Source organism: Mesitornis unicolor, unplaced genomic scaffold (genome assembly GCF_000695765.1).
Source record: "Mesitornis unicolor isolate BGI_N332 unplaced genomic scaffold, ASM69576v1 scaffold13832, whole genome shotgun sequence".
Classification (NCBI taxonomy): domain Eukaryota; kingdom Metazoa; phylum Chordata; class Aves; order Mesitornithiformes; family Mesitornithidae; genus Mesitornis; species Mesitornis unicolor.
Genome location: NW_010168698.1, coordinates 95,578 through 121,071, shown reverse-complemented (window position 1 = coordinate 121,071; position 25,494 = coordinate 95,578). Strand labels below are relative to the sequence as shown.

Genomic DNA, 25,494 nt, shown 5'->3' with positions numbered 1-25,494 from the left:
ACCTTCCCTGGTTAACTGACGGGGAAGAAAGAGGTGGAAGGAACCATTATTTTCCTGTCAGGATTTCCCTGAAACAAAGAGGTGCAGAATTATGCATGCTGAGGGGTGTCTTTGGTCCTTTGATTAACAGCAGAGGCCCAATTTCGCCATCAAAAGCGTTCTTAATTATAAGCCTCGTTGAAAAGGCGGCCTTGAATGCTGGAGAAATGATATTGCCGGGGCACGTCTGTCTTTGCTTAGGTGATCTGCAGGCATTTTGTGGGGTTGCTTTATTAAAATCATTGCAAATACACAGAGAATTCAGAAAAAACTGATAATATCTGTTGTTTGCTTCAGTTGAATTGCAGCAGAAGTCGTTGCATTGGGGAGGAACTCAAAGCAGTGGTCGTGGCTCGAGTGTGAGAAAGCTTCCCGCTTTGCCACCTTCGCAAAGCCCCATGTTCTCCCCGCGCAGCTGGTGGCACAATGTGTATCATAAGGTCTTCCTCAAATAAAAGACATCCGTCTTGGTTATTTTATGAGTCTGCTGATTAAAGAGATTTTATTGTCATCACTGTGGCTAAAAGGCTACGGCTGAAGATGGAAATGTTAATTTACAGTCTGCTTGCTGACCATGTGTCGTGTGGTAATGGATTGGGACAGACCGCGGTTTGCAAATGGACCTGAATTTTCGGAGCCGCTAATTTGAGGTGGCAGCAGTGGTTTGACAGCTTGGTTGAGGAATGACCACCTTTGGGTTTACACTGGCGATGTGCGTGGTAAAGGAAGAGAGGAAAGTGGCAGAAAGACAGATGGACAGAGCTCGAAGGTAAAGCTCTGCTTCGTAGTAAGCAGACTGTGCTCCAGACCCACCACAGCAGTTCTGTTCCTAATTTCTAATTAAACAAAGCGGGTTCAGGTACCTCACCAGGTATGTAGAGCAGGTCTTGAATTCTGTCAGGCTCTCAAAGATGTGTGTATAGTCACAGATGCAGCTAATTAATTTTAAAAAAGGAGTATTTTTTCCAGCCGTAGCATTGGCCCTGCTCTTTTTTCAGAGGCTTTATGACTCAGGATATGAGGTGTCAGGCACCCTTACTTGGATATGGTGCCAGAGGATTTGAGAGAGTTTCATAGATGGGCTCAGGTGTTTCAAGCAATACCAGTGATGGTGGCCTGATAGCGTTTCAAAAGGGTTGTAATGTTTCTGTGGAAATTCTGAGATAGGATATTCTGTAGCAGAGGCTTAATCCTTTCTGAGATCCCCCATCTTGGTCTACACGTCCTATTAAAATGTTACCCTAATGTGTACACTTACCAAACACTTTCTGCAAACTTTGATTCTTTATGTACGCCACTGAAATCTCTTTAGGCAAATTTAAATACAGCACTACTGAGTCTTGTTACAGGCTCTTAATAGATCAGTGTACTGAAACTTGAATTGTAATTGTCTTGAACTAACAAGAAATACAGACAATATTGATTGTTTAAGTTCTTATTTTGGAAAGTGATATGTTACTGAAAGAATAGTTTGCAGTGCAGAACACTCGGCTGTATTTGTATTATGGCTTCAAAGTAAATATTTCCTCTTAGTCGCTGTAAAAACATTGATGTGTGCCCTAGCATCGTGCAGAGCTTTGTTTTGTGAAAAAATAGAATTACTACTGCTGTATGTGATAATTGAAAAATAAGGATAGAGCTTAAATGCAGTTTTGTTACGGTTTGCAAACAGATTTCTAGGTAGACATCGTGGCTTTACAGAGGGGTGCGTGACACATGGCTGTGATATCCCTTACGTTATACATGGATTGGAAACGATGGATTACAGCTCTCCAGAGGCGACGGTGGAAATGGGGAGTAGACACAGCCTTGTGGCTTGAGGTCTGCTTCACTCACTGAAGGGTTGCGAGTTGGAAGCAACAAGTGTGTATTAGTGCAGTGCATATGAGGTGTCTTTTTCTGGGCAATAGCCACTGCGATATATTGCATAAACACTATAAAAATGCTCTCTGCTGAATGTCACGAGTGGGTACTGAATTTCTAAAGAAGACACAAAAAATCAGAAGCCACAGGTGAAAGAGGCATTTTAGTGGTTGGCCCCCAAGGAGCAGATTCATCGGCACTGCTGGAAATCTCGTGGAATTAGAGCTGAGTTTATGAGAATTCTTCCTCCTTCGATCTTTGTAGGGACCGTGTTAGGGTTGCGCTGGTATAAAACCAACTGTCATGAGCAGAAATTAATTGGAAATTCTCAAGCTAAAATGTTTATTACAATATTGAGGGGCATCTTAGCAAAAGCTAAGAAAGGACTGGTGTTCATTGTTTTTTTTCTAAAGAGTTTGCAAAAGGGAAAAAAAAAAACAGAGAAAAGGAGATACTGAAGTGAAGTCAATATCTTACACTGGTTTTTCAGCTGTTCTGCAGGTCAATGAGCAGAAGCTCAGTGGTGCAAAGAACAGCCCAGGTCTCAAAAAATGTATGGCTTCTTAACATGTCTTTATAACAGATGTCTTTATATGTATAGACAAATAATTTTATATGAATATACACACAAACATACACTAGGTAACTGTATATATATAAAATTATATATTTAATTTTTTTTGTATTTTATACTTTTTTGTGTGTATCTATAAAAATAATTATGAATATTCCACTATTATTGACGGATCCCAAAATGAACGGACTTGGTATGGAAATTAATACAGATTGATGCATTCTCAGGCTTGAGCTTGCGTGAAAAGCCTTGGCACTTGCTGATGTCAATTTGAAGGCAGAGTGAAAAGGATGGAGTAACTTGGCACTGTAGGCGGTGCTGAGGCAGGTGTTGGAATTACGAGGTGCCTGTTTTGGGGTGGGAAAAGGACGTCTTCTGCTGAGTTTGTTGGGGATTCGAGATGCCAACAGAGTTAAAGCAAGAGCACTGGTCTGACCTGTTCACTACCCTGAAGTGTATGTGATGTGTTCTTTGACTTTGTCACATCTCTTAATGTTGAAACAAAATGTCAGTGGAAAAATGGTCATTTTATTGGGATGCCATTTGCCATAGAGGTGATACACCATAAAAAGTGGTTGCTGACTTATATATAACCATTCTGTGACTGTGGGTGGTGCTGTGGTGGAAATCTGTGCTCAAAAGACCATGGAGGAAGTACAAAAAGCTGGGTCAGGCCTTGAACTAGTCCCAAACTCTGAATAAGAGACAAGGGGAAGAGGGCAAATATTATTATTAATAATAATAGATTGCCCTGGCACCAGCCCCACATATAAAAGAGGTTTTCTGCGCACTGAATGTACCAGCACCGTGCGGCTGGGATAAAAGTGGTGATTCATCACCCCAAAATAAGTGCTGCGCTGATTGTAGCTGCCACATACATCGGTTTCCTCCCCGTTAAGCATTTCCTACCACTCTGACTGGTCTAAGCAGGTGGTGGGTGGAAGGAGTGAGCCACGGATGAAGTTTGTAATTGCTGGAGCGTAGCGGTGACCTTGTAGCTGCCCAAGGCTTTAGGAACAACTGAGACCAGGTCTGCGGTCCTCACGTTAGTGCCTGTTCTTGTGTTGTTTAGTAATCTTGGTAGTTGAAGCAAGCAAAAAGCTGTAGCTCATAGTTCTTGAAGATCAGATGAATTTAGTCGCTATTAATGGACAATAAAATTTGGTTTTCATGTTTGCGGTCTGCTTCATCAGAAATTGTTATTGCGTGAGGTGAGCCGATTCAATACGTAGGACTCAGCTACAAACTGAACCTGGTGACAGGCACCGGTGCCATTTAGTAACCACACAAGTGTCGTGTTTATCATCTTTCCATTTGTTTGATATGTATAATAATAGTATGTATCTCTGTGTTACCTTGTGACTTCACTAATAGCAGCTCAGATTAAGTATCATCTTCAATAGTTTTATGATGCACTGTAAAACAGAGAAGACTGCAATTCACATGTGCCCTACTCCTTCTTTCTAATCTCCTATATATTGATAATTTTGCTGCTTGAAAATGTCTCTGTCATGAATGCAAACAGCAAATCTCACTCCATTTTACCAAAGTCATTCATTGCTGTATAGATATTTTAACTGTGTTGGTCACTTCAGCGTTTTCTGTTGAGAATAAATTGAACCACGTCACTGGTTTCTGGTAGTAAATATTCTAAATACCTGTGATTCTCCTGGTTGCCCTAGAGGTATTAATACCCTTTCTGGGAAGACCAAGCCAAAGTTAAAATGCAGTATTCAGGACACTCTCTAAATCTAGTGCCTTCTGAAAGCCTCTAAATGGTGCCTTGTTCAAAGAAGAAGAAGAAAAGTCTTTCTGGAGCATCCTGTATCCACTCTGGTTTAGTTTGGATGAGCAGCATCGTGCTATTTCTGCTTCCTGATGTACTCTACTTCAGCCACATTCTGACCGTGCGTACCTTTGGCCAAAGGTTCATCTGGAGAAAATGGGGAATGTTACCACATCGAGGAAATCTGAATTTTGGAACAAGACTATCCCTTTTATTGAGGCACTTTGCTTCCCTTTTTCATTCCTTGCCCATTTTGCAGCTTGGGGCCTACAGTTAGGAGTTAGAAAGGACTGAGTATACAACTCCCAACATGAAATCTCATTTGTCTTTTTGTATGTTGTAATTAGGGCAAGAGCTGACTTCTTCCAGTATACAGGTGGAATACTAGAAAAATCAGTGAGGAGTGTGTTTTCCTCCCTTAGCTTTAGCCCACTTCAGTGCGTGGACATAGGCTGGTGCTAGGACCTGGTTAAGAAGCGGAAGCTTTTTGGCTCGTCCTCAGGGGCTCAGCCCAGCGTCTCTCTGGCTTCTCTTGTCTCTACTGCCTGTAGCCAAAAACGAAACTCCTATACCTCCCATGCCAACCTTTGCATTGTAGACATCCAAATACAGGAGTGGGGAATCTTATCCCTGCCTGCAGCCTCTGGGTGACACAGCTTTATGATGGGAAGGGTCCGTGCTTTTTCTACAATATTTCAAGTACGCTTTCTTCAAATATTCATGAGGGCTACGTAAGTCTAACACACGTTTTGTTGTTTTATGGTCGTAATAGAAGCAGTTTGACATGCTCCTTTCACCATCAGTAAATTTTCTGGGTTTTATTCTGTGTAATGTTTGTTGGCCTGAGCTGTAGTGCTTTACTGAGTTTGTTTGGTGGTTGAGTTGACTTCAAGTGAACTAAAAACCAGCTCTCAAAACTCACAGCAAGATTTCAAGAGGCATGATGACCCATGAGTACCGTAAGCAGAATAATATTTGATAACTAAGTGCTTCTTAAATTTCATAAGCTACTTATCTATTAAGAAAGAGGTTTTGTCTAGCTTAATTCATCAGTAGCAGCAACATCTCAGAAATGCCATGTTACGACATTTTAAACAGATTATATATTCTGGGTTTTAAGCCATTGTGTTCCAGTTTGGGAGAATTTTTATTGCCTCATGTCCTTTTGTTTGTGGAAAGAAAGTTCAGTGCTAGCTGTGGTTTTCAGATCATCCTACCCTAATGTTCTTGCTCTTTATGTGTGTACACACAGGTACAGGCTCTGGGAATTTAAAGCAGAGGACTTGTATCTCCTAATTTTCTTTCTTAGATCGTCTAGTTACAACTTACTGAACTCAACATGAACTTAAGGATGACTTTCCAAGCAGTACCGGTTACCGTATTTGCTGTCTGGTGTGCACAGTTGCTATTGCGAGTGCTGCATTATTGCCGTAAGACGTATTTCTGTATCTTGAAAGACGTAAACTAATTTCCCAGAGATAACTTACTTAGCATCACAATGATAAATGTAGCCCTCTATGATAGTATTCAGTTGCTTCAGGATGTAAGGCAGATGTGATTTGAAATGTCATTATTTTGGTGTGTAATCAATACTTGTAAGATCCACTGTATCACGCGCGTTAATGTTGTTCTGTACGTAGAAGTCTTTGGATACTGGTAGGATGAAGGCAAAGCATGAATTAGGTTTTACTTGCCAAACTTCTCCTTTTCCCTAGGTTTTTATCTTACATAATACTACAAAAACTTTGGTTGTTTTGTCTTATACAGGTTTCTTAATTTTTCACATTTAGGTCCATCAAGGCCAGCATTTTGGGACAGCATCAATGTCTGAAGCAGGGCACAATCTGCAAATTCTGGTCTAAACAAACGTTCTTTCTCTTTTGAGATGCTGACAGTGAATAAATAGCCTGAGATTTCCCACGATAGATTCTCATGTTCAGTCATCTTATTTTCTTGGCAGCCAGACAGCCCTACTGTTATAACTATCAGCCCCATTAGGACCTGTTTTTAAGAGTCAGGGTGGATCAGTCGGTAAGATGGCTTTCTTGGTGGTTTGGAAAGCTGGTCCCTCAGAACAGGAGTCATTGGTTGGTTCAGCAACAGCCCTGGTCACTCTAAGCAGTGCCTGCATCCCATGGGAATAGAGTATGGGCTGATCCACTCTCCCGTGTTACGCTGAACACAGAATACATCCTAAAATGAAATAACAAATTTTAGATGACGATATGTTCACATAAAAAGCAAAATTAGAATTTGGCAAGGAAAATCTGCTTCCTTTATTCTACGAGTGTATTTGCTTTGTTGTATTCTTCCACATAGCACAGCCACTGTAGTTAGTCTTTGGGTTAATGCAGCTGGCTTTGTAAAAGCCAAGCAATGTCCTTTCAGTATGATTGTTAACTTACTTTAAATTTAGTGAAATTGCAGTATCTCTGACAGACAGTAAAATATAACTGTTATTTTCCTTCCATATAGCAAGAACTCACTTTTTTAAAAGGGAGGGAAGGGAAAAAGTAGCGATAAAGCTTGTCCTTGCATTCCAGGATAATAAAGCAATAAAGCTATCAGTTACATCTTATGCAGGCACTAGGTTAGTTAGTGGTTGAATATAAATTGCTGTCTAAGCTACAGACTCATTTGGTTTGAAGTTAAACAGATTCCTCAGAAATTCCACTTGAGGAACAGGCCCTTGTATATCAAAGTTGTTGTTACCGTGTGGTATGATGAAGTGCCTCATCTGTCTGTGAAGACCACCTGGGTTTATATTAACTGTGAGCCATTCTATTAAAACCCTGTAATGGGTTTTTAAACAGTCTTTTCACAGCACTGTGTCGTGTTAAATGATGTCCATGTCAGCTGGTCGCTTGGACACCTTGTCATGCACAAGTGTGGATCCAACTTTCCTTTCCTCCTGAATCTCTACACAGCAAAATAAATGGGCATTTAGTCTGATCTGTTCCTGAAGTGGAACGTCAGTAGGGACTTTGGTGCAAGATTTCAGAAATCTTTAAGTCTTCTGTTTGACTGCAAAAATTTGGAGGATGATAATAATAATAATAATAATAATAATAATAATAATAATAATAATAATAATAATAACAACAACAACTATTATTATTATTCTTATTCTTATTATTATTATTATATTCCTTCTGGCCTAAAATCTTGAGCAGAGCAGCTCAGTGATAGGTACATCTAATCAGCACTAGGTAGAGAGGTGATACATCTATTGAGGATATCTGACCTGGCGGTTGAGATGTTAAAAGCTTTACTGCTCTGCCTCACACTTTGCTTTAGATGCCCTGAAACCTTGTATTTTAAAGTACAAAAACAGCAGGTAATGTTCCTCTTTTTTACCTAGAAGCATGGATCACTTAACCACTAATCATGTGGAAGACCTGGGTTCAGTTTGCACCAATGCCTGAAATGATTCAAACCTGTCCTCTGTACTTGCAAGAAGAGCTCTGTTTATGCGGCTTTTTATAGTTTACAAGGTGCAGTTATGAGGCTGTTGTGAGGTGGGGTCCTTCTGATGCTTCCTTTTCAAACTGGTCTGCTTTACAGGACAGGAAAGAGAATATTTGACCATAGTTTACTTGCTAGGCGCAAATTTTCAGAAGTGATGTTCTTGATGGGATTTTTCTCTTTAACTGGGCGTATATTAGCAAACAGGTAATTAATAACATCTTAATTCTGTGAGAGACAGACAGTTTTAGTATCTGGTTCCTGCTGTGTGCTATTCACAGTCTCCCCACATGCCACCCTTGGCACACAGGCCAGAGGTTGCTGACAGCTGTGCTAGAGGAAGATGGCTCACACCATCTCACTTCCTACTTACAAAATGCTCTTCACTGATTTCTTCCGGTGGTTATCTGAAGTAACTTGAGATCAGAACTCAAGACTCCCTCCTCAATGTCTCCCCATTGAGGTATAATCACTATTTTTCTATAAAATATGAAACAAAGGTAGGTGTGGGACTCAGGTCTCCCAACTGCACCTTCCTTGTTTTCAGAAGCGTCTTCAGGGCTGTAGAAGAGGACTCTGGTGCTGGACTCTGATGCTGGTCTGGTGGCAGGTGCTGAAGATGCTGGGTGCTTAGCCCTGCCCCAGCAGGACAGGCAGTGGGGTGTTGTGCTGCCTCCAGAGACCACGTCCCTGCTGGCTAAGTTAGGTGGGACACTGTTCAATGTCATGGGTTTTATTTGTTGGGGACTTTTTTTTTCTTACAAAGTTAATCTGAAGTGCTTAACTCTCTGTAGTCTATCATTAACAAGAGCATAGGAAACCTTCCTTGTCGTCAGAATTTCCCGTACCTGCTCATTTTCACAGCTGCTTCAGCCTTTCTTTGGAGACCTGACCTGTTCGCAGTTGGAAACGCAAGTGGTAGAGCTGCTGCTCTCCGCTGGTGTGGTGGCTGCTGTGGAGTTTGTTGCTTGGGAAGTGCACACAAGATGAGGTCCTTGCCATGGTCAACATGTCTGTAAATATGAGCAGTATCTGGCAAACTTGTCCCTGGGTAATGGATTGCAGATCATGGGCTAGACAAGCTGTTGAAACAGCAAGGAGAGTACAGCAAAGGGTGTTCTGTATGTTATCAGAGCATGGGTTTCACTTATACCATCACTGTACCTATAAGATACTCCTTGGCAGGTGAGGGAGTGGTTGTTGGGTCTGTACCAGCCATGAAGGGTCATCTGTGCTGTGGAATGAGAATAACACAGGGAGGAGATTTAGAGCTGGTCCAGAGGAGGGCCACAGAAATGACCAGAGGGCTGGAACAACTCTCCTGTGAAGAAAAAACTGAGATTTAGAGTTGCTCAGCCTGGAGAAGGGAAGGCTCCAAGGACACCTTTCTCTGGCCTTTCAGTTCTTAAACAGGACTAATAAGAAAGATGGAGAGTTTTTACCAAGGCCTGTAATGAAAGCACAAGGGTCAATGGCTTTAAATCGAAAGACTATAGATTTAGATTGGATATAAGGAAGGCGTTTTTTATTGTGAGGGTGGTGAGACACTGGCACAGGTTGCCCAGGGAAGTTGTGGATGCCCCATCCCTGGAAGTGTTAGAGGTGAGGTTTGATGGGGCTTTGAGCAACCAGTGGGAGATACCCCTGCTCACATCAGAGAAGTGGACTAGGTGATCTTTGAAGGTCCCTTCAACCCAAAGCATTCTACGATTCTATGATGCATTCATGTATAGATGTGAAGGATAGTAGAGGCAAAATGAAACAAAAGTGGTGAGCATACTGACACTCGGAAGGGGGTACCACGTAGCACCACAGAGGAACCAATGGCCCTGTCTGCTCAGGTGTTGCTCTGTGTCAGAAGCTGTCTTCTGTATCGCTTGAATGAAGAAATCTTAAATTATTGAAGCAGAGCTGTGAGATGCCAAGACATTTATGAAACACCTGCACTTTACAGCTTTTAGTTTTCTCATGTTAGATTTTCATGGCTCTAACATGCAATTATGTATATATTAAAGCTAGAGATACTCTGTTTAATTCAGTGGGGAAAAAACCCTCTAAACCAAAGTGTGAATTCTCCTATTTAATTTGTAATATATTAAGAGTTGTCAGTACTAATTAGTGCTGTAAAATAGCTTAAACATAAGACCCACATGTCAACAAGAGTAATAGTGTCTGTGCCTCAGGAGAAGCAGAAACCTGAGTGTGTCTACTCAGAGATGTATTTGGTGTGCTCATCTTCATTTGGTTGTGCACGGTAACAATGGTTAGTGGAAAAATAGAACCATTCATAGAATCATAGAATGGTTTGGGTTGAAAAGGACCCTAAAGCTCATCCAGTCCAACCCCTGCCATGGGCAGGGACACCTCCCACCAGACCAGGTTGCCCAAAGCCCTGTCCAACCTGGCCTTGAACACTTCCAGGGATGAGGCATCCACAGGTTCCCTGGGCAACCTGTGCCAGTGTCTCACCATCCTCACAGTAAAGAATTTCTTCTTAATATCCAGTCTAAGTCTGCCCTCTTCCAGTTTAAAACCATTATCGCTTGTTCTGTCACTACACTCCCACCCCATGCACCCCTTGCAAATAAAATTAAGACCTTAGTTTTGCATGTAACTTGAGTCTTCTGTCTGAGTTAGAGCAGCAAAGTGGCACACGTGCAGGGATCAACTCTGGCACCTTAAACTATGGTGCACCTTGAACAGTAAGGGTTCAGAAATGCTCAGTAGCTTTGGAACCTTCATGTAAGCTTTGGCTGTTGGCTAGGGCAAACCCGTGTGTCTGTGTGTGCATCTGAAAATGCAACAGTAAATTCTCAGAGTTGATGGACACACAGTTAAGGGCCTTCTTTCTTTGACCATAACAGTAATTTTGATTCAAAATATGGAGAGTGATTTCAGTGATGTAGCAAAACATCAGCTCTCTATCAGGTGTCATGTCCTGTTGCAATTAACCTGTTGCAGAAGGTGCCTGTGTGCATCTTTTGCTGGGGTTTGCATAGGTAGTAAATTGCACGGCTCCCAGCATTGTCTCCTTGTGCCCTCAGAGGTGTGCTGCTGTACCCCAGCTGCTGCAGAACCTCCCCATGAACCTGTCCCCCTGCTCTGCACTGTTTTCCGTACTCCAGGAGGTCTCAGATGGCACTACCATGTGCCTATGCCCAGGCTCCCAAATTGGGCTCAAGTCATTTGACTTGGTGAGAGAGCTGAGGGTGAACTTAGTACAAACTGTTGTTTTGGTAACAAAGGAGCAGGGTGGGGAGGAGGCAGCGAAATGGGATTTAGGTCAACCAAAAACTTTGGGGAATTGATTTCAAATTCACTAGATTGTCGTAATCAGTAAAGAAATAACAAAAAGATCAGAAAATAACTGATGTTATTTGAATATTTGACTGCTCAAATATTAAATGGGGCAATGTGCATCTTTAGTGATGGTTCATTTTAATGTTTACAGCTTTTGCCATTTTCTCTCCCCAACCCCCCCCCCCAGTTACTTCTAGAGTTGGAACTATTGAACATAAAACAAATTATAACTGAAGTCTATTGAAAAATAATTCATGGACCAAAATAAAAGGGTTCTTTTCTCCTTTTCAGTTTCTTCCATTTTTTTGCCTGGACAAGTGGGAGAAAGAGTCTGTGCCTTGTTGCCCCTGTCAGCATGGGGTGCATGTAAGAAGTTTCCATTAAATTAAAATAGGTATCTCTTAGGGAGACTCAGGAGAATTGTTTTACCTGCAGTTTAGCTTCAGGTGTCTAATCTGGTATTTTGTATGTATTACTTGTTGTCGAAAACCAACAGTTTTGTCTCTCACAGAATTTAATTTTAGGGGCTGTCATATATTCTGAAGTTGATACAAGCTTAGGAAATGAAAAGTTATTAAGCTGCTGTTATGAACACCTTTGAAAAATTGATGTTTCCTCAGTTTGAAGCCAGTTATTCCTCTGGAACAAACATAGAGTGATGTCATTCAAGACTAATAACATGGTGATCATATTAGGTTTGTATTACTCTGTTCTGAGAAAAACAAGTAAATACCCAGTTTCTTCTGCTGTGTAATAAAAATCACTGTGATATTAAAAAAATAATGTTTGAGTTCGTCTTAGTTCAGCTGCTGAGATACATATATTGTTGTTAAGATTAAAGAAATGAGACTATGAGTGAGTACCACTTGTCTCAGATCTCAGATGTGATAATTTCAAATAATTAGGGTTGTTGCAGATACACACTGCAGACTTTAGTTTAGAGCATGAAAATTACTGTGAATCATTACAGATTTTGCTCTATGCTGTTTGTGTTCAGTACCCTTAAAATCAGAAGAATAATATAAGTAGAGCTTCATGGTCAGAATGCATTTAATTTTAATATTATTATAATGTTTTTGCTCTAATGTTGTAACTCTAAACTTTGAAACTGTAGTACTGAAAAAATGCTGGAGGCTCTCCCCGTACATTTTCCGTTCTGTAAAGTGGACGTCGTCTGTATTATCCCCATCTGAAGGAGGTTTCTGAAGTCTCATCAGTTTGCAATAATCAGTGAGGGGTTATTATTGCTGTAGGATAAGAACTGAAACAAGGAAGTCTTCACAGTCAGCCCCAGAGTATTGCAGTAGCTGGTCTATGTATGGTGTCAATAGGTTGTCCATCTCATAATCCTTATCCTATCTTATTTAGCCTTTAACTGTAATTTTTGTAATCTGTATAAAGACTCAGAAAAGGTGCACAGAGAAGGTTAGGTTTTTATTCTTGGTCTTTTCGGTAACAGTAAGTACTGTGACATACCATATCAGTGAGTTGAATCAAAATCAGTTCCAGAGGCATTAAAACCTCATTTTCCAAATACACATGTTCGTAGTTTATGTAAGAGCACATTCACTTCTGGGGGGAAAAGTCAGAAGTAGCTGTGCCAACGCTCCCTTCCCAAAAGCTGTGTTAAAAGAGCATTGGTAAGCCTGAATGATGAAGCAGCCTGCTTTTGGGCAGTGTGAGGAGGAGGGCTGTCTGCCCTAGCTTTGATGGGACCCCGTAGCAGGCAATTACTGCAATAGGCACTCCTTGTCTTCATTTTTTGTGGATGGGTGTTGCACCATCGGTTCCAGGGGTATCTGCTGACAGCAGAGGAATGGTGAACCTCAGTGGTTTCGGGTCCCACGCCAGGCATTGGCAGGGCAGTTTGCTTTACTTGGCCCAAGCCTTCTTGTCTGGTCACCCCAAACTTGACCCATCTCCTCTCCTCCACATTGGGATGCTCTTCCTCGCATCCAGCCAAGCCCTGTGGCCTTCCCAGCCACGAGGGAGATGGGCACCATTTCCTTCCCACCCTCATCTTCACCTCATAGTCCTCCCAGTCACATCTAAGATGATATGAGGTGACCTAATGGCTTGCTTAGGATATTAAATGCCTGATTTCCTTATTTCACAGACCTCCTATGACCCCTTGGAGCGCCGATCTCTTTGCTGATAGTATCCCAGCCTTGCCAGCCAGGACCCACTATCAGTTTCCTCTCAAACAGTGCCAGACCAAATCTCTGCATTTTGTCTGCATCTGTAGGGATTTTTTTTCTAGCCAGTGTTATTCTTCTCCTCCCAGATTTGGCTCTTTTTCATTCTTTGGGGTCAGCTGATGTCCCCCTCAGTGCTGCCAGGTCCCAGAGGAAGGGCGACAGCAGGAAGCAGGAGGAGGAGCTCAAGGGGGTTAGAGGCAAGCTCATTGCACCCGGTTTAATGAGCCTAGGGTAGAGCCACCCATGCTCAGAGAATGAGAAGTTTGGGCTATACATTTTCAGGCAAACAGCACCAGGCATGGTTTTTGTACTAGGACCGACAGCCAGTTCTTCTGGGGTAGGTGGTCCTGGAGGTCTGGTTGAGGAACAGGCACTGAAAAGTGCTGGTTCTAGTAAAAACTTTTTCCCTCTGAAGTGAACCTTTTTTCTTTTCTCTCCCCCAGACCACTGAAAGGCTTAATTTCAGTCAGGCCTAACCATAGTTAGTTCTACTCACTGTATTTTTTTTAGTTAAAGGAAGGTGTGTCAAAATTGAGACACTATCTCAACTTAGAGGTAAGAAGATTAACTTAAGTTTCAGCTTGAAGAACAGTAACCAGAAGAAGAAGGTTCATTTAGGAAATTAATCCTTCTGGTGGAAATTAGGATGAACAAAGATAAGCAGAGAGAGACAGAGGGATAACGTACGTGAGTTTCAGGAATGACACCTCCACCTCCACTCGTGAGGTATTTCTCAGGCAGCTGTAGAATAGTTGAAGTAGTTCATAGCTTCATAGCTCAGAGGACACGTGAGCAGGATTGAGTAATGAGGAATAATGGAAAATAATTAAATGCCCAGTCTTTTATGCCTTTTTCACGTCAGCTGTATTTACTGGGTGCGCAGGGTCCTCTTGTGGTATCTGGCCCTGCTTGCCCAAGGAGGAGTGGCTTGGAAGTGCAGGGTCAGTTTGGGAGTACTGAGCTTCAGCATTGGTGGGGACATGGCTGTTTTGCCCGGAGCTGGGCAACACTTTCTGGGATGGTTAGAGAGTGTAAATAATAGTTTTGTGCATTATTTGTCCTTCTTTACTAATACTTTTTTGAATGTTCTGTGATGATGTGCAGAGTATGAAAATGTTTACTGAATCTTTGCATCAGAATTCTGACTTGCAGATCTTCAGCAAGTTGTTGGCTGTGAATTATTCTTCAGGCTTTCGTTATTTTTCAGTGCAAGTTGGTTTGTGTGGAAACATTGATTGCTTCCATGTTAGACAAAAATAAGTCTTGGAATATAATTTGAATATTTTCACCTAGAAATATAAATGCTGTCAAGTATTTTTTTCAAAAATGACTTTCATTAAGCCATGCTAATCTGGTGGACCTCTCTGTCAGCAAACCTCCTTGGTAGGTACTTATGGAAAGTTCCTGATGTATTCCACATCAGGCTAAGTAACTAGTCTGGATTTACAAAACAAAATTCATTTAGAAATCCCAATGTATGTCTAGTACAACTTTTCTTACTGTTTCCTAATGTAAACGTCAAGGACTGAAATCCAGTAACTCAGGTTTTTAGAGAAACTAAATGGAGGGATTCTGCTTTAAAATTGGATGAGAGAAAATAAAGAACCAAGTGAAATCAAAAAGGAGAAGAACTACCCAAAAAATATGGGAGAAAGCTTGCAAGGAGAGCTGATAAGTTGCTGTCTGAAATCCTTGTTGTCTGAGCTTTTGTAAACTAACAGTTTTTTAAATCCCAACAATAAGTCAGAGTTGGAAGCAATGTGATATTTTATTGTGGTATTTTACCTTCCCTTTAACAATTATTTCAGGAGCTGCCATTTGTTAGGAAATTATTCTCAAATCAAAAATGGCTTAGTACAAGGAATACAAATGTATTATATAAAAAAATCCATATTCTTTTTATGTTTAAGCAGGGAATATTGCAAGCCACATCTCACAATCCGTTGTTCCACGCCTTTGTCAGACTCCTTTCTCTTGATGAGTTGTGCCATAGCGATGGGCATGAATTAGTTTCTTTCAACAAATTCTTCCTTTGGTAGAGCACTTTAGTAACACTGCTCGAGTATAAGTAATACATCTCCGCTGAACAGCTGGTTTTCTGAAAGTGGCAAAGATTTAGGAATCAAAGGGGGAGGTTTTGTTGCTTTAAAAAAAAAATCACGGCAGGCTCACGTAGAGTTTGGGATTCTGACAATTTGGCCTCGTGTCCAAGAAAGGTATTGGGTTTTACATTTATTGTACCAGGCAGTGCAGAGGCTGCACTGTTTATTGGGCTGTAGAAGTCTCTGGTAGCTTGTTCTCCTTCTGTACCATTGGAGAAACCCTTTGGTAAACCTGTTGGTTTTGGGACAGGAGAGTTCATTGCCAAGTAACCTTAAAGCTTATGCTGTCTTCGCAAATGTATTATTTAAAAATAAGTCATTTCACACCGGGTGTATTTGCGTTCCTTGTTAAACATGTTTAAAAATTAATGCTGTTTGCGTAGGGATCTCCTTTCCTTTTGAAGCACCTTCCCCCAGTATTAGTTTGAACTGCACAGGGTGCTCCTTTATTGCTTAAGTAGTTGTGAAATAGTAGATTGTTTGAAGGAAAAGTTAAAAGATAATTTTTGCAGCCTCGGAGCTTGAATTTTGCTTGTCTGTGTGTGAGTGGTTGGTTTGAATTTGGTCTCCCCAGCTCTTGGTTAATTCTGTGTTATTTTGGGGCATCTTCAGTAGGTTCTACACCTTTGGCAACACTCTGCTAACAAACGCCACCTGCACCTCACAGCATGTGCTGAGTCTCTTTTGCCTCTTCAGACTCACAAAGAGAATAGAAATGTTATTTTTAGTCCTCGAGGGTTGGAAACATCCACTTTGAAATCAAACACCCAAGTGTTACGCAGAGATAATGATATATTAAGTGAATCACGAATACTTTAAAGTGGGTATCTCTCAGTCTCTCCTGTTGAATCAATTCCAATTTCTTTAAATGCATTTTCATTGAGCATCTTTTTATTTTAATAATTCCTGGACTCTGTGCTCCATCTTCCTCGGTGCCAAACGGTGCTTTTTAGAAAAGCTTCAATGGGAGTAGTTGTAGCAAAGTCTGACTCTGCCTTACTTGGGACTGCCGTCTCTTGGGCATCTCTCTGCTTCCTTGCAACACAGATTTAACCCAGACCCTGGGCAACTGTGTCTTGAAAACTGATCGTAAGCCACTTTTTAGTTTGTGCTTCCAGAAAAGAAGCAGCAAGATCCAGCTGCCTTGCTTTTTACTCTCTGCTTCAGCGTCACCTCCTGTATTCGTCCAGTGCATCCGAGCTGAGCGGTTCTGGCAGCCGGGGAAAGCCTGCAGCAGCAGCCTGGGGCAAAAAGGCACAAACGCCTGCTTGCGCCGTGCTTTTGTATTCAGAAACAAATTTTCAAGTGTTTTGCTCAGTTTTAGATCTCAGCTGTCTACGTGTTCGCCCTTCTGATTTTGTGCAGCTGTCTGCCACTGCTGTCCCGGTGTACCTCTCCTGCGCAGATGAATAACAATAGCACCGTGGAGTCTTGATGTGTCGTCTTCTCAGGGGGATGGCTGAGTGTTTCAACTAGAGGTTGTTTGGTTCATTTTTTTTGCAGGTTGCGTTGCTTTTCCCTTTTCTTAGACTATTTTGTTGCTTTGGTTGAAGTGATTTTCAGGCGGAAGCATGCGAGTGTCGTGAATGTAACTTCTCATGACAGGAAGGTGTTTTTTCAAAAACATCCCTTCCCGTAATTTTAAAGAGAGTTCGCTCCTAGATTCACAAGTTAAACCATCAGAAAGGCTGTGAGTAAAGCACTGGGTACTTAAGCCATAACTTACAGCGTTATTTGAAGTGCCCAAGCTGCTGCTCACCCCATTGAGCTGTGTCCCAACCTGTTGTGCTGTGCAAGTGCCTGCTCAGGGTATGACAGGACAAAACCCGGTACAGGCTGATATGCTTCACGGCAAGCACCTGCAGAATTGCAATTTCAAGGGAATGAGCTTTCTGCCCTTATCTGCAGGACAGATTAGGAAAATACACCGGTTTAATTATAAAAAACAAATTGTATACCAAAGATGAACACACCATATCCTAAACCCAGTCCACCTGCACGCCTGTCTGATGGCATTAGAGTTGTAAACGCATCTGTGTGCTATGCAGAAGCAAAATTACTTCTGGTAGAGCAAGTGCTGTTTGTAATTTCGAGCCTAACATGTGTTTCTTCTACTGTGAAGTGTCAGAAAATGTGTAACCTGCTGAATATTCCTGGGTATTTAGGTTTCACTCTCCAAGCATGATGATGAGAGCTGAAAGCTGCTCTGGCTGGGTGCAGTTCTGCACCGTCAAGCCTTGGTGTTTTAGTACGGCAATGGCAATGATGTGGTTAAAATCGTGGGTAGCTTTTCAAAAGGAGTATGATTTTTCTCATCTCACTTTCCTTTAAGGCTGACAAAACAAAATCATCCTTCCTGAAATTTGCTTTGCTAGAGCAGAATGAGGTGGGGCAGCGCAGTGACAACCAAGAAGAGAATTTGTGTGATTTGACTGAAGAGTTAAACATTGAGCAATTTATTTTTTCACTTCCTGTCCTCAAAGCCAGCTTATTTTATAAAGGCTAAATTTAGTCTGCTCAGTTTCCGTCATCAAGGACAGCTTTTTGGGTATGCTTTCTTACAAATTGTTTGACCTTGGGAGATTGCTGCCAGGAAGGAAGAACACTTTAAAAGCTGACAGCTGATTGCTGGGGGTTTGTAAACTCCGTTGTGCGGGAGCAATAAAACTCCACAAAGACTCACTGAAGCTCAGTACCCGGTAAGGGTGATGAACTGCAAGGCATCAGGATGAGTTTGCTGAAAACAAAATGATCTTTGCTTTTTTACTGCTTTTATCCTCAGCTGTGTGGAAACTCTGAGCTCTTCCTGGCTTGATTGTGGATGGGAGACAATGCTGTTACACAGAGAAGATTGCCATGAGTAGAATAAGAGGGTGGAATGGGGCTCTTGCAAAGTTTACCCTAAAATAAGTAATGAGAAGGAGCAGTTCGGAGTTCAGGGGGCTGGAAGGAAGATGAAGTGGAATAAGAGTGGCCATCCAGCACATAAAACCTTATCAGCCGTAGCTTCACCATGCTTCGCTCAGGGTCCCGTGGGTGGTTGTGTGGCTGGCTGGTTATTTTTCCATAATGGTCAGGGAAGCAGGCAGTGAGGAGTGCTTTTTTACCCAGCCAAAAAAAGCTCTGTGAATAGGAAAGGAAGTCACGTGTTCCGTTCCTGGTGGTGTATATTAATGGCAAGCTAATGAAACAGCACTGCGGAGAATACTGGTGTAGGGCTTTAAAGGGCAGGCACAAAAACCGTGAGCCAAAAACACCGATTAGTAGAGGGTGCAGCTTTATTAAAAAGCCTTTTCTAGCAAGGGAGCCATCCTGACCTGCCTTCTAGTTCTCTCTCAGCCTGGATTTGGGTGGATGAACAGCATAAGGATGTGATGGAGGTGTTGCAGAGAGAGGCGTTGCTGATATTTGCCTTGAGTCCCAGCTGGAGGCAGGGCTGGAGCTGTCCCTCTCCTCTGTGCCAGTGGGCAGGAGCGGTGAGATGAGGGAAGCCACATGGAGCTGCACCCCTTCATGTTGTGTTCCCGTGCTCCTGGCTGGCATCCAAGGCAGCCCACTGGGTGACAGGGACCTCAGGCTGAACCCTTCAAACCTCCCAAATGCTCTGGAAGCTGCCAAACTCTCAACGGCAGCGTTTAGACCCTTAAAACCAAAATGAAATTTGCAAATCCAACACAGAGACTTTTGGGAACCAGACGGGAAAAACCTGTTTCAGATCCCCAAACCTACCAATTAACTGAGCCCACGCCACCATTGGAAGCCCAGTTCAGCAGACAGGGATGGGAAGGCAGGAACAGAGATGGAAATGAGAAACACAACCGTTTGGTTTGCATCCAGTTGACTTTTTGAGCTGACAGAATGGCTGTAGATACACCTTAGAATATCCCACCAATAGTGTTGTGATCTTCTCAATTAGAAAAGATGTGGTTTGGTTAAATACAACTAATGCAGTGCTCATCATCTGGGGAAACGAACAGTTAATTCTCGGTAAATGAGGTTCTGGAGAGATGCTCAGAAAAAGTGCGCTGAGAATTCAGCCATCCCCTTTGGCTACGTTCCTGCTCTTCGTCATGTAGTTCCTAATTCTGGAATAGTCGTCGTCATTGAGAGAGGTTTGCTTGTATCATCCATTTTCAGAAAATAATTATTTTAATATTCAGTGGTTTTATTCAAATAGAGCTTTGACAGCTTAGATAAAATCTGAGATCTTAGAGAAGCATCTGTGGCACTCTTAGATCACTGTGGGGGAGCCTGAGTTGTTGGGGTAGATCTCTTTGTTCACCACCATCAGAACAAAATACAACACTCGTTTACAGTTTTTATCTTAAGTACGGGACGTGCAAACCTGTTTTGATAAAGATCCTGCTGTCTTTTGTGATCTTGACTGGCATCAGTCACAGCCTGAATTTACCAAAGAAAGGGCTTTCCTTAGTCTTAGAGTCTTGGCAGGGAAAGGAGGTCATCGAAGGGCGTACCAGTTTTCATCCTGTTTAGAGAAATTCATGAAGGGATTGTAAAGGTTTCAAGTTCTGTTTTACTACTGAAGACTGCAGTAATAACTACCGTAGCATGTAGAAATTGCGTAGCCCATCCAGCAGCTCTGGGCAAAGCGATGTGCATCACAGAAGTAAATGCAGGAGAAATCTTGAAAGAGAAGTGATCTGTGTGACAGACTGCTGTTACATGATGGCTTTTTCCTTTCTTTTCGTTCCTGAAAGACTAGGTGTAATTACTATAGTAAAAGAGGCCTGTTCTTGGAGCAGTCTGGAAAAATCTGTAAGTCTGTGTGAAAAATGACCTGTGCTTTGTCTCAAAGGCAATTGACTCTCTCCACAAAAAAAACCAGTACTTCGTGTGTTATCAGATGCATAAGGATTTGGGGTCCTTCCTTACTCGTCCTGAGGGACCTGATACCGCTTACTGCAAGGGCAGGTGGGACTTAGGGGCAGACTGCGCTCAGCTTGGTGATGGACTGCTTTCAGGGTCCATGTGGATCCTTTGTGTCCAGTCTCAGAAGTCAGCAGGCTCCTGGGAGTGATCTGACTGGTTTGATGTGCGTATGCTGGGTACATCAGGTCCCTGTGCCCTCAGAGCGCTTCGGGGTGCCAGGATGTTTCCTCTGAAGACCAGGAGGGGACAGCAACAGTGACTTGTCTGTCCTTCAGCTGGTAGAGCAACAAGCTGAGGCAGGCAGCACTGAGTCAACCTGAAATTGCCTCTGGCACCCAGGGGAAGCCTGGAAGTACACCAACACGTAGGGTTTCTTCTGTGGCACCTGTATCTGCCCCACGGATGGAGCTGGCAATTTGTACTGCTTCTAGATGTCCCTTGCTGTGTGAACGAGGGGATTCATCATCTCCCTTGTATGTGAGTTGATCCCATTTATCACCCTCATCTCATGGATTGAAGATAGATGTAGCCTCTGGCCATGTGAAGATGTGGGTATAGCCAGTGCATGGTCTTTTTTAGCAGGAGAAGTTCCCATTGTCCTTACAAAGGGATTTTTTGTTTTTGTTATTTGTATTACAGCAAAACAGCAGGGTCCAGGGGCCGGATGAATTGGAGTCCCTTTGTTTTAAGTTGATTTGTGTATGAATAGAGGAAGAGACTCGCTGTTCCTGAGATGTTCTCGCTTTGAAACTTGAAACGGAGGGAAATGTCAGATCCAAGAACCAGTCTCAATCAGCTGAATAGATGGGATCTACTACAACATCTCATCTTTCAGCATGCCAGGGATAATATCCACTTAGGCTGTTATTACTGCAATTTTTAATGTTAGTGTTTCTGTTTTCCTTTTGCAGTAGAACTCCATTCTGTGATGAAATTTGGCTCTGACTCAAAACCAGGAGGGTTCTCCATGAAAATATTTAACATAATTGATTATAAAAATCCCAAAGTGAATTGGTAGCTTGTTTGATTGTTAGCTCATGTAGAGTAGATGAACTAAAATATTTGTGGCTTAAATATTTCTGACTTAATATTTTTAGGTACTTAATAAATACTGTAATCTAGAGATCGAGAGAATGCGTTTAGAGCTGCTTAGGTACCGTAAAAAAGATTGCTTGTTAGATGTGTGTATGGAATAACTGCTTTGGCTCGAGTGAGGTTTCAAGTAGCTTGGCAAATGGTTCTGATTAAGGTTGGTTTTCCCTCCTACAGCACGTAACATTGTGTGTGTGCCAGTGCAGTGCCGTGCCGTGCCGTGGAGGTACTCAGCTAAGAGCCGTGCTTCGTCGTACTACCAGATTATCGATGGGCATTGCCTGCCTTGCTCTGCCTGTTGAAAATTACTTGAAAAAACATTTTTAAAGAGGTTATTAATGATGTACTGTCAAAAAGGAAAGATCTATCAAATGAGCTTCTCTGGGGATCTGTCTTTGGCCTAGCATTATTCAAAAATTCTATTAACCTCTTTGATGATGGAAATAAGGAATAAAACTACAAAAAATAGCAGATGGCACCAGTCTAGAATAAATTTAGACCAACCAGCTTTGAAAGAGTTGATCTAAAGCATAAAATTGTTTTGCTAAGTCAGGAAAATGGTTCTCAATTAATATGGAAAAAAATTATGATAATGGGGAAGGCCATCTAATGTGCTAATTCAGAATAACAAATCACTGTAGCCCTTGCTGCCTGTGACAGGGCAGCCATACAAACAGGGGGCTCTGTTCTGACCTCTAAGTTCATTATCAGTAACCATGCAGAATGCAAAGAGTCAGACACTGAACTGAAGGACGGTGCTTAGCGTAAGGCACTGCTTTTGAAAAGTGGTGTGGACCAGCCTACAAAGGTCACTGCAAAGAGCAAACGAGAGTGCCAAGGCTTCTTTTAAAGGAGACTTGTGACAGGAAGAAGCAGCAGGGTTTGCCTAATCTAGAAGAAGTGAAGAAGTAAGGGGAGATTACAGTCTTCAAGCATGCAGAAAGTTGTTTGAAAAACAGTTTTGCTTCATGTCCGTTGGAGATGACACAAGAGAGTAGTGCTGCAGCTTAAAGCTTAAATGCTGGGGAGAAATGTCCAGTCAGTATAAATAGTGGTTACCTGTGGAGATAGTAAAATTTTTGTCACTGGTGACTTTGTGTAGTGCAGTGAAACAGGGTGATTTTGTACAGTTAATGCTATTACCTTCTAGGAAATGGGAGTAGAATTTTTTTTAATATTCTGTTCAAACTGAACATGTTTGTGCTTTCTAGCATGGTTTGTCCTTTAAAATTGTGAGCTGACACAAGAAAAGGAACAAATCCCTTGGCTTTCATGACCAAGTTGTGTGACGTGCGTTAGCAATTGGGTACGTAAGTCATCTTTAGCTGTGTGTGTAACTATGTCCCTTTCTCCTTCCTCAACAGTCTCCAAACGCCCACAACTACCCAGATATGGAAGCTGTACCCTTGTTACTAAACAACGTGAAGGCGGACCCCACGGAGGATTCGTTGTCCGCAGACCATTTCCAAACACAGACTGAACCAGTGGACTTGTCAATAAACAAAGCCAGGTCGTCCCCCACAGCAGCTTCATCTTCACCCGTTTCCATGACAGCATCAGCCTCCTCCCCTTCTTCTACTTCCACTTCTTCTTCTTCTAGTCGACCAGCTTCATCCCCCACTGTAATAACATCGGTATCCTCAGCGGCGTCTGTACCGTCAGTATTAACTCCAGGTCCTCTTGTGGCCTCTGCATCTGGTGTTGGAGGCCAGCAGTTTTTGCACATTATCCATCCAGTACCACCTTCAAGCCCCATGAACTTGCAGTCCAACAAAATGAGTCACGTGCACCGTATCCCCGTGGTGGTACAGTCGGTACCCGTTGTCTATACGGCTGTGAGGTCGCCTGGGAATATGAACAACACTATAGTAGTACCACTGCTGGAGGATGGGAGAAGCCACGTCAAAGGTAAGGTGGAGCCAGTTTTGTGCATCTGCAGCATCTCGAAAACCGCTTTGTGTGAGGAAAATGTAACTTTATAAAGCTGTTAGTTTCCAAACTTACTGTGTCCTATGCTGAAAAGACTTACACTATCAGGAGGAACCTTTAAAAGTCTTATCCCAGATGCTCTTTAAAATAAATGAGTATTTTTATAAAGGTTGAGTTCAGCTGTGGTGTTAGATGCTTGGACAACACATGGCAGGTTTTATCCTGAGAGGAATAAATCCTCCCCAGAAGCTGAAGAAATAAGACAACGGAATAGCAACAGTATATAAAACATCACAGGTGAACATGGAAAACTCACCCCGTGTTACAGATTTGTCAAGGGAAGGAATATCAGAGATTATTTCCGTGCAAAGAGAAAACAGTCGCTGGGCTGTAGGAACGTGAGAAGAACAGGCTCTTGGACCAAAGCGCGGTAGCAGATGCAGAGAGGTAGGTTTTATTAAGCTCAAGGAGTGGCAGTGTGGTATTTTGAATTAGGTTTCTTCTTCCAGATTAAACAGCAGAAGGGAAGGAAACCACACAGAGTGTGTGTTGGGAATGAGTTTTGCAGACACAGGACGTGAGAGGCGTGTGGAGGTGTGAAGGCAGGAAGGAAGCACATGCCAGAAGGACAGATACACTCTTGGAGAGGGGTCCAAAGACCACAGAAAGGGGAGCTGGAGAGCATCAAAAATGAGAACCTAACAGTTACTGAGGGAGCAAAAATTTGACGAGATGGTGACATAATGGGTGGAGGACAAAAAGAGAAAACGGATGTGCCCAGATGCTTTGAAAAGCCTAGCTTTATAAAGAAGGCATTAGTGACAGAGATGGGAACGTGAGGTGTGAGAGAGACTCATTTTGAGATTGATCGCTTTGAGTGAATAAGATACGGCTAATTCTGCCTGAAATGAGGTATTGCTTGAGGCAGAAATGGAAGGTACTGACAGATAACTTTATTTTAGGGCTTATGAGACTACAAGGCGTTTACTAATACATCTTATAACATTTCTTGTGTACCTAACTGCATAATTAAGAGGTCTTTACAAGTAAAAGACCTTTTTTCTTCAACTCTTACGGGTTTTTTGTATATACCTGACTGTGTATTATTGTACAGGACTACAGTGATGGGTCATTCTGATGTTTAGTAGCATCCTGTTGTCCGTAAATCCTTGGTTCTCCTCCTCAGTTACCTGAGTGTGGACTGTGCTCTCTCAACAGGCTTGGATATAGGACACAAGCTCACAGCTGATCTGGGTTTTGTTCTAAGCCTCAGAATGTCAGTTTAAGTTGTTTTATTGCACTTCATACAGTGATGTACTTTTAGGACTTGGTGCTGTTATGTCAAGAAATGATGAATGAGAGCAGAGCTCTTCATCGTGTTGTCTGGAAAAAAAGGAGGAAAGTTTTAGTCTATATTTTGGTGTTGGAGCTTTGAGCCACACCTGACCTTGAGCTCATCCACAATTTTTCCCATTTGTTTTCTTTGCAGAGGTGCTGGTTGACTCTGGTAGTAGTCTCCTGTGTAGGAAGCAACTCCTGATCTTGTAAAACTGGAACTTCGCTACCCCAGTTTCGTCAACAAAATCCTAGCATTTAGTGTGCCATAGGGATTGCAGCCTACGAGCTTCGGGCCTCCTGAGCTGCCTGCACACTATGGCCTTTGTGCTGCTGCTGGCAGGGATCATTGCACAGCCCTGCAGCACCTATTAACGTCCAGCTAAAGAAAAAGAAGGGATTAAGTGCTCTTTCCTTGTTTTCTCTCATCAGTTGCACCCATTTTGCTATCGCTAATTCTTTTGATAGAAATATACAGGTGAATTTGAATAAATACAATAGAAGAATCATGGGCAGCAATCCACTCTAGGTAGTCAGCTTTTGTCGGAGTGTGTTTTTCTTTGTTTAACGTAAAACAGTATAAATTATTAGATTCAATGATGCTGCATATGTGAATCAATTAAATAAATTTCATATGTGTGTAGATTGACTTCCCTTCAGTGGTCAGCTTTTGTGCTGAAATCAAGAAATAAATGTACACAGATGCTAACAGGATGTTGCTGTCGGATTGAATTGGTTGCTAATCCTCTGCCAGCTGGAGGAGAAACTCAGGTTTGGAGTCATCTGGAGTCGTAACTTCCAGCTTTTATGTGAACATTGATCATTTTCAGAAACAAAGGCATATATACGATGAAACAAGGTTAATCCACAGGTAGCATCAGTAGTGTTTGTCCCGTAATCTCTGTGTTCCTTGATGCTTTG

The 25,494-nt window shown here is 42.2% G+C and overlaps 1 protein-coding gene across 1 annotated transcript in view; it reads left to right on the top strand.

The window, feature by feature from the left end:
* KLF12 (Kruppel-like factor 12) overlaps positions 1 to 25,494 on the top strand; it is a 155,468-nt gene that overhangs the window by 50,387 nt on the left and 79,587 nt on the right. Inside the window, 1 exon segment of the mRNA XM_010179117.1 lies at positions 22,674 to 23,217. Coding sequence (XP_010177419.1) covers positions 22,674 to 23,217 — 544 coding nt within the window.